General features: G+C 36.6%; 1 protein-coding gene across 9 annotated transcripts in view; it reads left to right on the plus strand.

The window, feature by feature from the left end:
* Positions 1-14489, plus strand: part of CNKSR2 (connector enhancer of kinase suppressor of Ras 2) — a 220331-nt gene that overhangs the window by 124387 nt on the left and 81455 nt on the right. For 5 of the 9 annotated variants that reach the window (XM_042788744.1, XM_042788746.1, XM_042788739.1 and 2 more), the window contains 4 exons: positions 746-879; positions 4861-5072; positions 9006-9095; positions 10704-10918. In XM_042788744.1, coding sequence (XP_042644678.1) covers positions 746-879; positions 4861-5072; positions 9006-9095; positions 10704-10918 — 651 coding nt within the window. The remainder of the gene's footprint in view (positions 1-745; positions 880-4860; positions 5073-9005; positions 9096-10703; positions 10919-14489) is intronic. The other 4 variants (XM_042788745.1, XM_042788748.1, XM_042788740.1 and 1 more) reach the window with 1 other exon arrangement.

Consider the following 14489-nt stretch of genomic DNA (forward strand, 5'->3'; position numbering starts at 1 on the left):
CTTCAAATGGTTGGTCCGTATTTAGCTAGCCAAGATAGTTAAGTTGAGGAAGATAAGGGGGTGCCTAATTCACGAGAGAGAGAGATGTGCTTAAGAGGAAGTCCTGTTTGGACTGGAATGATTGCTAGAATGCATGATTATTCTGCAAGGAGTGTACAATTTATTTACCTGCAAATAAATGTTACTTTGTGAGGAGTGTGCCCAGGAGAGTGGAGAATAATAATAATATACAGTTTATTCTGTCTCTTAGCACGTGTGCTCTGAGAACAACATCTGCAGATGTAAACTGAAGCTTTTACAGTTAATTCTTAAGCTGTAGAGCAGATGGGGAAAGATGACATTCAATTTAATGCCTACTTATGCACCTTTTACTGTAAACACTAGACTTTCTCTTTACAATGTTAGTTTAATTAAGGAATTCACTGGATTCTGTATGCTACTTACTCATTAAGATTTCACCAGTGACTCTGATTACTATTTTTGTGGCCATTGGCAATAAACTTGCTGTGCGAAAGGGAAAAAGATGTAATCAGGGGAGTCAATTTTGTAAGCACAATACATGTCCATTTGTAGATCTGTCTCCTTAACATGAGTGTTTTTTCAGTCAGTTTAAAAACACAAAACATTAGAACTTCTAATTATTTCTTTAACTTTCTGAACTATAGAACGTTTCACAGATTTTTCAGATAAAAATGTACAATATATAAGGATAATCTTGATTGTTTCTCTCTCTCTTTTGAACCAGCCTCTTATTCCTAGAAGTCCTACAAGCAGTGTTGCTACACCATCCAGCACTATCAGCACACCTACAAAAAGAGACAGCTCTGCCCTTCAGGATCTCTACATACCCCCTCCTCCAACAGAACCTTATGTTCCAAGGTAAAAAAGATCATTTCGGGTACCATTCAATGTAAAAAATATTTGTAAAGTGACTGACCATTTTGTTCCTACCCATTTATCAGCCTGCTCTGGAGGATTAGGCTGATAATACTTCATTTTGCAGGGGAACTGGTTATTTAGGGTAGATATCCTGAATTGGACACACAATGGTCTGAATCGGTGTCTTGTCTGCAAAACAGATGGTAGCCTTTAGAAAAAAAGGTTCAGTACCCTATTTTCTCAAATATGGGATAATCTATTGTCTGTAAGTCTCATCGTATTTCAGAAGAGTGAGAATTAACTGAATCCCTGAATCTAGCTAGGAAAAGAGTTTGTATCTGTCCTCTTGCCTTATAACCATGATGCAACAAAATAGGCTGAGCTAAAAGCAAAAAACTTTAAACAACAGGAGTACTGGTTTGTTCTGCCATAGTGTTTTCTTTTTATGATATATTTGGGTTTTGATAGTGTTAGAACAAATTTCAGGATTGCATTTTAGTTTGGCTGCTGTGCTAGATTCTGCAATGACTGTGCTGTTCCCTGTAAATATATCTGCTTCTCTGACCTGCTACCTGGAGCAGGCATTTTCATCTCTTCCAGGTCTCCAGGCTTCCAAAGCCAGAAAAGCAGCAGATTCTCCATTTAGATTCATCACTCTACCCTCACATGACCTCAAATGATTCAGTATAATTCCATAATGTACACAGATGTTGCTTTCCTAAAATTCTTAGAGAGTTACAGCCTATAAAGAATACAGAAGTAGCTACCTAGAGGTCTAGGAATGTATTTAAGAGGAATCATTATTTTTAGAGCTTCCATATTCTTACATGCAGGCTATCATATGTCCAGTCAATGTATTTTTAAATTACTTCTTGCTTTTTTTTTCGTTAACTTTCTTGGAAAGGTTGTAAGGGCTGCTTGTCCTTTCTTGTACCTGAGTTTCTTGTAGCTGAGTTTTTCTTAGACTTTCTTATCAGTAACTCTTCTAGACAGTTAATAAGATGTATGACCTGATACTGACAAGACTTTCCTGGGAGTTATTCAACAATGAGGTATATGACGAATTAAATTGCCCAGTGGGGTGGAGAAGTTGTGATTCTATGATAAATCCTTGCTCTTCAGAGATATGAAAAACCTTCCAGGACAAAAGTGTGACTTTCCACTTCATGATTTAGAAGATGTCACAAGACTTTTGTGAAACCATAAGCTGAGTCCCATGTTCCTTCCTCATCCTTGCCTCATCTGTTACCTGGCTTGGGTTTTATTTCTTAAAAAAAAAAAAAAAAAACCAACCTGCCATTTTATTTCAAATGTGGTGCATAAAATGCAGTTGAACTTGCTAACACAATTAATGTAGTATCTGTCGTAAAGTGACAGAGACAAACAGAATACATAGTCCAGTTCATTAATTATTTTTCTTTTAACATAGTCATGACACATTAATTGTTCATAGGGATTGAATGTGTCTTTTAACTTTCTGATAACAGTATTTTGTTATGTCTTTGTAAATATTTTAAGGACATGGCTTTTAGAAAATCCACAGAAAAAATCAAGTATTTAATTCTAACCCATTAACATAAAAAAGCTGCAAAAAGAAACCCCAACCAAAGCATAGTCTTAGGTTTCTCTTTGAAAGCGGTAAATATATGGTAAATACTTGTTGCTCCTGAAGCTGAAACTGTACTATCTTAAAAGAAGCAGTGCCTTTGTACTGCTACTGATCATGCTTACCACCACAAAAATACTTTTCTTTGATAAGAAAATCATCCTCTTTTTTGAAGTATTTTTACTGATTATTTCCTGCTCAGCAGTTTTTGAATTCTGCTCTAGAAATTGAGATATTCAAAATGCATTTTGATTATTTATTGATAACATCTCTTAAATCATGATAATGATGCTTTAGTTTGGACCAATTCTGATGAAATCTTATAACACATATTAGTACAAGGTGTAATATTATTGAGAGATTAAGCTTTGTACATTTGAATGGGTTTCTATCAGCTTAAGCCTAATGGACCATACTTAATTTCACAAACCTCCCACATAATGCACAGTGTTTCTGAATAATCTGTTTTTGCATTTCATCAGGTTTTTTTGTCCATGATTAACTATATTTAAGCATGTCTTTATTTTGGGTATTATCAAACCGTTCAGCATTTATTTGTCAGTTTGTTGTTGCCATTCCAAAGGGGGGAAAAAAAAAATTACAAAAAAAAAAAAAAAAACACAACCAAAAACCAACTATCCTTTTGTGACTGGAATAGAATAAAAGACTTGATATTTTGATGTAAATTGTAGAACCCTGAAGCCATACTGCCTTGGTGATGATCCCCACAGACAGTACAGCTGCCAGCATAACCGCACATGGATGGCATGAGGAGAGACTGACGCTTTCCTCATACTGGTTACTTAGAAATGCTGACTGTAAACTAGTGCCTGCTCAAATTTGTCAAATACCTTTGGGGGCGAGAACTGAAGCCCTCATCTCCAGAGGGCTGTGGCAAAGTGTTTGCCTGATGGCTCTGCACTTCTCTCTGTGCTCCCAGTAAAGATCCCTCCAGCTCAGGCTGCCCTCCTTATCATGGAGGCTTCCTTGTGCCAGCCCTTGATGGAAGCTGCAGCACTGATTAGCATCTGACTGTTTTCTGTAAGTCTCCATCGTGTTACTTGACAGGGTCCCCCAGCTCTGTCACTATAGGAAGTCTTTCCGTGACTGGAGATGAGCTCACAACCCCCGTGGGGTTGCACCAGCTCCCTTCACTAAGCCAACACCATCCCTGCTCTGGGAAAGCAGCCTGGCAAAGCAAGTGTAGTGGTCAGTGGGGGTTTGTGGTGCTGTGCTGTTGTAGCCAAGGCAGAATGGCCCTTACTCATCCTCCGTGGCTGCTTGGATCCCATGAGGAAGCTTTGCTTCATCCTCGGATTGGGGATCAGGGTGCCAAGGGATGTATGGCTCAGCATGCTGGCCAGCTTGGAACTCACATGGCATTCCAAAGGGACAGAAGCCCTCCAACAAGGGCAAAAAAGGGCATGAGGCCCCAGCTTCTCCTTTGGCTGCCTCACATGCATTTTGCTGCCCAGAAATTACTCTCTGAATAGGTCTTTTGCAGCCATCTCTAGGCACAGACCTACCAGCACATTTACTGAGCCCTATTTCATCTAGTGCAAGGAAAGGGCTCCTACCCCAGGCACAGTTTCCTCTCTTGTCTGATGCCTTTGAGTAGTTTGCATTTTCAGAGGGTGCAGCAGGGAAGGAAAAAGCAATCATATGGGAGATCTGTACACAAACTGCAAAGTGCATGCCTTGCAAGGCATTGCTGTCTTGGGATAGCAGCTCATGATCAGGTGCTGCACACCCTATTTGGTACTGCATGGATGTACCTATACATCTTCTAGGCCTGAATCAATTGTGCAAGACTTGTCAAATGTCTGTACATCATCAGTCTCTGGTTCTTCTTGCTCTGGGGTTCATTTGCAAGTAACCAGATTGAATTTGTCCATGCTTGCCATATAGCCATGTCTTAAAACTATCTGATGTACTTAAAAATGCGAGTATAAAAACATAAGATTTACATTATTTCTCTGCCCTAAATCACAAAACGTCAGATAGATTCACAAAAAACAAGAAAAAAATAGTAGCTGCATGTCAGCTCTATTTCTACGATTCTTTTCAAGAGAAACCAGTAAGATGGATACAGTCTGTAAAAGAATTTAATATGCAGACATGTGCGAGATATCTGGCACATACATGCATACTTATTCATATATGATGTGTGATCCTGATGTTGGTTGTTGGCATATGTTTCTTGTTTGTATGAAATGCTGACATATTCCAATATTTATTGAAATATTCACAATAAAAAAAAATTAAAAAAATAAAAACAAAACAAAAACAACAACAACAACAAAACAAAAAACAACAACAACAAAAAAAATCAATGTCTTATCCCAATATATTAAAACCTCTCTTGTTTTCTAAAGGGATGAAAAGGGAAATCTCCCATGTGATGATGTTGGCAGACATATAGTGGGCAAGCCAGTTCATACAGGATCCGAATCTCCAAACTCATTTCTTGACCAGGAATATCGGAAACGCTTTAATGTAGTTGAAGAAGATGCAGTTTTATACTGCTATGAATATGAGAAAGGAAGAACAAGTGGTCCTGGAAGAAGAGAGAGCACACCAACATATGGTATGGCATTGATCTAATAAGATAATCACAATTTGTTTATTTTAGGATTTTTGTGCATCTGCTTTTGTTTTTAAGCATGAAAATATTTTCAGTGGCCATTGATTTTGCTACGAATTCTATGCTACTTTAGTTCAATTTCAACCTAAGAGCTGTGTAAGAAAAAATGAATTACTATGATAGGGAGGGCAAGTCTGGTTCTATATTGATGATTTTTCTGAATATAAGTTCTATAATTTTGATATCAGCATAATTTGCCAGATTATGCATGAGTATCATTTTATTAAAAAAAAAAACCATGGCAGAAGCCCATGTATTTTTGCTAAAAATACAGGATGGAATTGTTCTCCCAGTATAAGGGCAAGACTTGCATGGGTTGAGGAATTCAGCGTTAGAAAATTTTACCCAGGTATGATAGTTTTAAAGAGCAAAACCACTTCATATTTACCAAGAGATGACATGCTGCTTTCATGCTGCACTGCTCTCTCAAACTTTAATGTTTCTTTAGGCCCAGAAATGAAGTATGACTGATGATAGTATGCTTTTTTTTGTAATACTGTATTAGCCTCCTGTAACTTTCTATATGGGAAGTTATGACTTCCTATATATGGTGCTTCTGCTTTATTTGAGGTTATGTGTTGTCTAAGAAGAACTTTGCATGTAAAAACACACATGTATTCATGTTACTTCCACATCTTGGATTTTGACTTATTTAGGGTGAGAACTCAAACAATTTCTGGTGAGAGTTACGCTCCTGAAACCTTTATGCTCCAGGTTATTTTCCCTTTGAATCTGTTGGAACTCTTCTTTTAGCTAGTATAGTAACTTGTTTCTGCTTTGGACTGGGAGAATTTGTTTTCTGTTGCCAAGTATAAAAATGTGAAGTCATAGAGTTGTTAGGACATAGAAGAAAATTAAGAGGAAACCTCATGTTTAAAAATGATATTTTGACTACTATGATATTAGCTGAGCACACGGTTGAATATTTTTTCACCCTACTTGCTATGTTATTTAAATTTTATACTGAGCACAAACTGTATGTTGGAGTTGTTGCAGTAGTCCTGCCATCGTATCCCTTTGAGAAGAAGATAGACTTAATTTATGATGAAGCACAGATTTAATACATCATGCAGGCAAGCTCCAAAATCATCTGGGAACCTTGATATAAATTGAGCTTGAGCTGTGTGAAGTATCCTGAGGACCTGGAGCAATGTACTTGCACAACATTAAAGGATGCATTTTCATAATGTTCAGTAATTTCATAATTCAAAGTTTCTATGCAACTACACAATCCTGCTGCAAAATCCTCAGTATCCTTCTGATTTCAAAGTGTTTTCAGGTGTTTTCTAACCATGCCCATAGTGTACAAAATAACTGCTAAATTTTCAAAGTGGATATATCAATTTTATTACTCCAGTATTTCAACTATTGCAATTGGTGGATGCATTCAGTTCCATTAACAGAGATGTACTCTCTGTTCCAGATGTTAAATTTTAATACTCGTAGTCTAGAGTGAAGAAGAACACATTTCTTCTGGTAGGACTGCTGAATCCATTATTTTGTTACAGAATAGCTTTTTTAGCCTTTTTTCTATTAACAGGAAGGGTTATAAATACATGGATCAAAGACTGAACTGAAAATCAGTCATTATTTAACACATTTGTTAAACAGCCTTCCACTTTGGATCTCACTTCTTTTTTAATGAATTCATACGATCGCCTCCGTTTTCATATCAGTGTATTTTTAAAAAATACTACTATTTCAGCATTAAATTCTAAAGTTTCCCACATGGCATTTATTAGCATAAGATTTGTGGCTAGGCTTGACCTTATGATTTCACCGAAATCTGGAAGATTACAGTAACACTCTTCTGGCTTATGGTATTCCATTAAAGAAGGTCAAACAGAGTTCCAAGGCCTAGAGAAATAATTGTTTTCAACATCTACTCATCATTAATTATGTGGTGGTGTTAATTTATTTTTTCTAATATTTCTCAGTCCTCCTTCATGAGAGGTTAATAGGGCCCTCCATAATTTCTTTACAGGAATCTTTTGACATTTTTTGACAAAGTTAACAAAGAGATTTATCTTTCATGCTCTTACTGGCTTCCAGCTGTTGTATAATTGTTGCTAATTGACCTCGTAAAGCTTCTGTTCACATCCCAAGGAAAATAAATTTTTCTGAGTGTAGTCACCAGGGAAAACAGATGTAAGGAATCCATGGCGGTTAACAAGAAGGAGATTAGCAGAAGTAGCAGGCAAATGAAACTTGAGTTTAAGGAAAGAAACAAACCTGGTTATTGCAGTTTTACTGCCAGATACAAAAAAAAAAAAAAAAAAAAAAAAAAAAAAAAAACAAAACCATGCACTTTGAACAGCTTGAGATTTTGTAGAAGATTTGTTATGGCTATAGCTTTTGATAACCATCGGACTTTACATGATTTTGTAGCTTTTATATCTTTTTAAGTGTGCAGGTCCTTTCAATAAGATACTGTGAGTTCAGCCTCACAAAGAAGAAAAAGTAACTGTTGAAAGTTACTTCTGATCAAGTAAACATGAGCCGAATACATCCCCACTCAGGAAATTACTTCTTAACTGTGTGCTTTAAATCTCACCATCTTCAATCAGACTTAAATATGTGTCCATAAATAGTAAAATAAGTGATAAATAAAAAATTAAATACATGTTTTATTTCCTGAGCAATGATGTATTTGTGACCTGATCCTGTGGTCTGTACAGAACATACACCTTTTCTGTCAATTCTTTAGAAAGACAATACAAACTTGTACCATTATGCTGCCTGCATGATATTGATGTATTTCCCATGGATGCCATACTTCAATAGGTAGATACACGTTTGAATATTTGTTTTCATTGTAAACACATCTTTCTTTTTTAGTGTATCGTGAATTTAACCTCAAAAATGTGTATTAAAACCAATCAACTTTATGTAGAGGTTTTCTAATAAAACAATTAACAGGACATCTTAAATTTTTACTTTAACTTCTGCTACTTTTAAAAACAAATTATTTTCCCACTTTTCAGTTTTGTGACCAGTAGATAGATTCAAAAAAGAGCGAGGGCTGACCTTGTTGTGAAAACATTTTGTTTTCAGTCTGCCAGATATTGTGCCATATGTTATGCTACTCTGTGTTCTGTTTCAGTATACTATTTAACTTGCTTAAAACTTCAGACCACTTTAAGTAACCCCACTAAGTTATATAGCACACTTTCAATGAATTGCCAACTATATTTGTGGAATCCTTTAGCAGAAATCATAGTTCACAGCATTTTTAAAAATTAATTGAGCAGCTTCCAAATCAAAATTTAAAAGATATAAGAGACTTCAGCTATTCTGTCTCTTGCTGTCTGAAATCAAAGCAAATTTACCAATAGTGATGTACTTTGCTTTCTGTGGATGAAATGCTACAAAAGAAATTACATGTAGAGGTTTTCTGCTTCTTTTCTTACTCAGTCACTGATGGATCTTTTAAATCCACCAGCAAAAATGCTACTTTTGAAGGTACTTTAGTGATGTGGACATGTTTCCGTTACCAACAGTTCACCTATGCTTTAAAACAATTCTCTCCGTGTATGTGCCAAGGGCTTGCAGAATAATAAATAGATACTGTTCAGTGAAGACTAAAGTAATTTGAATGCTTTTGTCAGTCTCAAACATCAGTCCACTGATGATTTTGTAGGGCACTGGACTTATTTTCTAAACTTCAAAAAATCTACTAAATACTTAGCTGCTTCTTGTCTGTTAAAGAAAACAGAACAACTATCTTAACCCCTTGTTCAGAGGTGATGCTGGATCCTCTTTCATAAGCAACCCTGTAGAATAGCAGCTTAGCACATAGTTTGTTCGTTCTTCTAAAGAATGTTAGTTTAATGCTGCCTTATGGTGCATGATCTCAATTTTTTCCTCTGTTTCCAGGGAAACTAAGGCCTATTTCTATGCCAGTAGAATATAACTGGGTGGGGGATTATGAAGACCCCAATAAAATAAAAAGAGATAGTAGGAGAGGTAAGTGATCTGAACACACATCTTGTACAAGGCATTATGGGTTTTGTCATGCTTTAAGCTATATATTTCAACCTCATTTTGCTGCTTGCTTTGATATATATTTTTATGAACCTGTTTTGGGTTCTTTCATTATGTATACTTAATTTTTTGCAGAGCCTCTTAAGAGAGGATTGACGAAATTGCTCATCCAGGCAAAAGAAATCATGACTGCAAAGCACTGCAGTTTAACTCTATATTGGCATTTCATTGATTCAGCTGTATTATCCAGTCCATTTTGAAACTGGCCTTAATTTTATAATACTAGAGGACAAATGTATGGTTATTACTGATAAATATTGTTATGCTTAAATGAGAATTATATATCACATTTCTCTGTCTTTGAGTTCTTTTTGGATGAAAAATATTCTAGAGCAGCATGGGATTCACCTCAAAATTGTCAGGGATAAGTTCTTCAAAATTCTGGTTTGTGAGGGTCAAATACGTAACTTCACATACAAAATGATAACCTCTTAGATGGCTATTGCCCAGGAACAAGATGTTACAGTAATGATAGACATTTCTATTAAAATATTAGCTACATGTTCAGTAGGGATCAAAAAAGGAAACACTTAGGAATTATTAGTAAAAGAATACGAGAAAAATTAAGAAGTATTATGCTGCTGTGTAAGTTCTTGCTCATGCTGGGTGTGTGTGCAGTTCCGGTCTCTTCATCTTAAGAAAAATATAGTAGAATTGAAGGAGGATTAGGACACTCCAAAACTGATCAGATGTAAGGAGTGGCTTCTGAACCAGAGTCAATTCAGTAGGCTGGCTATAATCAGTTTGGGAGAATTTAGGCAGGACATAATAAAAGTTTATGAAATCTTGTGTGGAATGAAATAAGGAAATAGGTTTGTCACTGTTTTTTTTTCTGAAACAAGACCTGATAAATATCAAATGTCTCTATCGAGTGCTGGTTAAAAAGAAAAAGAGCTGACTCCTCATGCAGTTTGAGTTCAAGCTAAGGAATTTCTTGCCACAGGAGAATATTAAAAGTTCACATTAATACAAGGAAAGACCAGACAAGTTCGTGAAAGACAAATCTGCTAAGGTTTCCTAAATTCACAAACATTTCTTCTGGCTCAGGATGTCCCTCAGTTACAAGCTGGTAGATACTGGAAGAATACTTGGGGAAAGTATGGATGATACGGTGAACAATTTCAAATGAATGTTCAAAGCAAGTTACTTTTACATGTATGGCACCACAGTCATTTATATCCATTAGGATTTGTTTAAATAAAAGATTACAGATATGATCATAAGTGTATCATTGCTCATTTATTGAAAACTCCAAGACAAAATTTATTGATGTGGGGCTTGTTTTATATTCTGTTCCTTTTATTGTCAAAGATACCATAAAACTGCAAGAATCATGAATTTTCCTTACCAAAAGGTTGATTTCTTATTATATCCAGACCAAAGAATCAAATGGCTTTTGTTAATGAAATTAACAAAATAAGAGTTACAACTGACAGTAGATTTTAGCAATAATATTAAATATTTTGGAAGCAGGATTAACATACATACAACAATTCACAATGATGTTTTGTATTACTTTTCTTTCAACAGAGAATTCGTTGCTTCGTTATATGAGCAATGAGAAAATAGGTCAAGAAGACTACATGTTTCAAAGAAATAGCAAAAAGGATACTGGGAAAAAGTCCAAAAAGAAGGGAGACAAAAGTGGCAGTCCAAGTCATTATTCGCTGTTGCCTAGTTTGCAAATGGACTCACTGAGACAAGAAGTCATGGGCACACCTGGACCAGAAACTGCTTTGTACCATGTGAGTAAAAATAACCATCAATGGAAGTTTTTTCTCTGTGCTTGTGATGAGAAACTGTTGTGTTTTTGTAGTGCTGTTAAAGCCTATTTTGGACTGCTGCTGTTGCACTGATTCCTATTCTTTGGAAAATAACTAGATCTCAAATATTTTAAAATTCCTTATTTTGCTGTTACAGATGTGGGATCATAGAATCACAGAATGGTTTGGGTGGGAAGGGACCTTAAAGATCATCTAGTTCCAGCCCCCCTGCCACGGGCAGGGACACCTTCCACTAGACCATGTTGCTCGAAGCCCCATCTAGCCTGGCCTTAAATGCTTCCAGGGAGGGGGCTAATTCCTACTGATGGAAAGGAAAAAAGCAGCAAGTTTCCAGACAGACTAGAAACTTTCTTTCCAGCATCTATGTCAGTGCAATATGCTAGGTCTTCTCAGACAACCCCTTTACTACAGGTACTTGAAAGGCCTGATAATGGCAAGAAAACTTGTGGGAGGTGTTTGTTTTTCCTTTGAAGTAAGGAGAGTCCTAATGCATGTATCTGTTTTTAACATATAGCCTTCAATATCTCAAGTATATGTGAGGGAAGGTGTCGTGGTTTAGGCCTGGTTGGTAGCCAAGCACAATGCAGCAACTAATCACCCTCCCTTCCCCCTCCCCACCTGGGAAAGGGGGAGGGGATTAGAGGGGGGAAGGGAGACTCGCAGGCTGAGATAAGAACAGTTTAATAATGGCAATAAAACGAAAACAATAACGATGATGGGGGGAAAACAAAAAGAAATATATAAACAGGCAATGTACAGCGTAATTGCTCACCACCCGCCAACCAATACCCAGCCCGTTCCCGGCCAGCGACACCGAAATACCAAGATCCCGCAATTGCAATCCCGGAAGCGAGAGAGCTCCTTCCCAACCACCCCTCCTTTATATAGTGAGCATGACGTTCCATGACATGGAATATTTCACTGGCCAGTTAGGATTTGATGCTCTGTCCATGCTCCCTCCCTGCTCCCTGTGCCCTTGCGCACGGGCAGGACATGGGGAGTCGGAGAGTCCTTGAAGTCTCGGTAGCAGCTGAAAACATCAGTGTGCTATCAGCATTTTTCCCATACCAAACCCAAAGCTAAATCCAAAACACAGCACTCATCTAGTCCCTGAAAAGGAATATTAACTCTATTTCAGCCCAAACTAAGACAGAAGGGATTCTGCTTAGTAGCATGTAAAAGGAAAATTGTAGTAACTTGCTAGTTTTTAAATGTGTCAAGAAAATGGAGTTGGAAGATCACAACATATTTTAGATATCACCTTCACTCCATAAAAGTATTTCTATTTTAGATCTCAGTAAGATATGTCATTGTAGAGAAATATACACACAGCAAGTGTACAGCAAAACAATAGAAATAATTTAAATTATCTTCATATGCTAACAAAGTGTATGTAATTTAGATTGCCAGTGTCTAAGGGAGACAGCAGTGTGGGCTTGTCAGGAAGTCTGCTGTGAAAAACTGGCACTTGGAGCTTCACTGAACCTTTAAGATACAAGTAACTTGGTTTCCTGTTGTAAAACATCACTGCGGATTATCACATTATAATTGGTGTAGATTAATTGAAACTAATGGAGTCTTTACATCCTTTTACATCATCTGAGTGCTTGGTCCACTGGCTTCTAAAACTCCTTAGAGTTCTGCAGTGTATAGGTGAGTCTAATAAATTTCAGAGATTATGTCATTTAGTATTAAAAGTAAGCGCTTGTCGTGCACTTTAATTAAATCAGGTCCCCAGATTCAAGTATTGCTATTCAATTGTTTTTTTCATTTGTAGTATTTTAGGTATGATGATAAACATTTTTCCTTACATTATTATTTCCAACTTTAGTTTTATGCTGTCTTTGTAAATTGGAAATCTGATAGTGGGGAGCCTTCCATTTGCAAAGGCAGACTGATATGTAGTGTTTCCCTAATACATGAAGCCACAGAGACTGCAAGTGTCCCCAAACTGTCATCTTTGTGATGTCTGCAGTCTTTTCTAGAAGGAATCTAATCAGTTCAAGAGCCCTTGAAATCAAATACTTACAGAACAAAATACAAAAGTTTGCAACACTTCCCACATATTGAGAGAATACTTGCCTCTCAATAACATTTATTTGCTAGTATACATTAAATTATAGACGGTGCAGTGAGGGGAAAAAAAACAGTAAGGTGCCATCTTCATTTTTCCTTGGTTTCCTCTATTAACCATTATGTTTAGTTTCCAAATTGTGTACAAAAATAAATGTACTCAGGAACCGGAAGATCCTTCAAAATTTTAGTGTGGAAGTTAATGAGGAATAGCAAACTTAGAATTGACAACTGGCATTTTTCGTGTACTTTTGGATACCCATCCACAAAACACCTGAACTGTTAACACCACAAATTCCACCAGTGTCTGCTAATCCTTTTTGTTCATCATTACCATTAAAGGATGTCTTTATAATGCCATTAAATCTACAGTATCTTTTTGGAAGTTTAGTGGGAGCTTATTTATATACAAAAATAAATAAAGGTTATTCATTCTTCAGAATACAAATCAATATTGATCTGCTAACTGGCTTTGAAGCAAAATGCATGAAATAAACAGAAAGAGGAAGCGTGGGCCATTGATTTGCCCCAGGGAAAGGGGAAGGAGCCCTTCACAAAGTATTTACAGCCCTCTGCAGCTGAATATTGCTGGTCCTATTGATGCAAGCATCAACTACCTAGTTTTCACGAAGACACTGGATTATCTGCAAATGGGAACCTCTGGATGAGCAGGAGTTTAGTGCAGAGGAATGGTGGTAACTCCAAAAACTGCACTAATGGTAGTGAAAGCGACTGAGGCTTTTGATTTGGGATTTTGTTTGGTTTAAATCTGTTTGGTTTTTTGTTTTTTTGGTTTTTTTTAAGAAGTCAATGTTTTCATCATATTCAAATATCAGATGAAGAAAGAGTACTGTGACTCTGCACTGCATACCATGAGCCAGTGTTTTTTCCTGAAGTGCAACTACTACCAGGTGGCTGTAGTTGAAAATGCACCTGTAGTGCCTCAATTGTTTGTATTAGTTCCCAGTACTAGATAATACTCCACCAGGCTTGTTAACTAGTTTCAATCCCTGATTGCTCTTGCTAAAAGTTTCCACCTGTAAGCCTGTGTTTACTTGGCTTTTGTGTCCAATCTTAGTTGTAAAAGTACCTTTATCCTCTAGGTTTAAACATCTTTTGTTATCAAATTGTACCTCCCAATTTAGGGATTTACAGTTTATAATTGAATCACTTTGTAGCCTTCTCTTGCTTAAAGGAAATAGAATGAGCATCCTCGGTTTGTTATCAGAGAGTGTGTTTTCATATCCTTTCATCATTCTCATAATTCTTTCAACCCCTCATATTTAATCCCAAAGTCTCCTAAGCATCCTTCCTAAAGTATGTATGCCAGAACAGGACATAAATTCCCAGGAGCTGGATAGAAAGGTAATATAACTTTTCTATCACTGTTCACTACCTCTGTATTTAAATATTTAAAGGACCGTTTACCAATTTTAACCATAGGCTTGCAGTGGGAGTA

The sequence above is a fragment of the Tyto alba genome, unplaced genomic scaffold (genome assembly GCF_018691265.1).
Source record: "Tyto alba isolate M040663 unplaced genomic scaffold, T.alba_DEE_v4.0 Super-Scaffold_14, whole genome shotgun sequence".
Classification (NCBI taxonomy): Eukaryota; Metazoa; Chordata; class Aves; order Strigiformes; family Tytonidae; genus Tyto; species Tyto alba.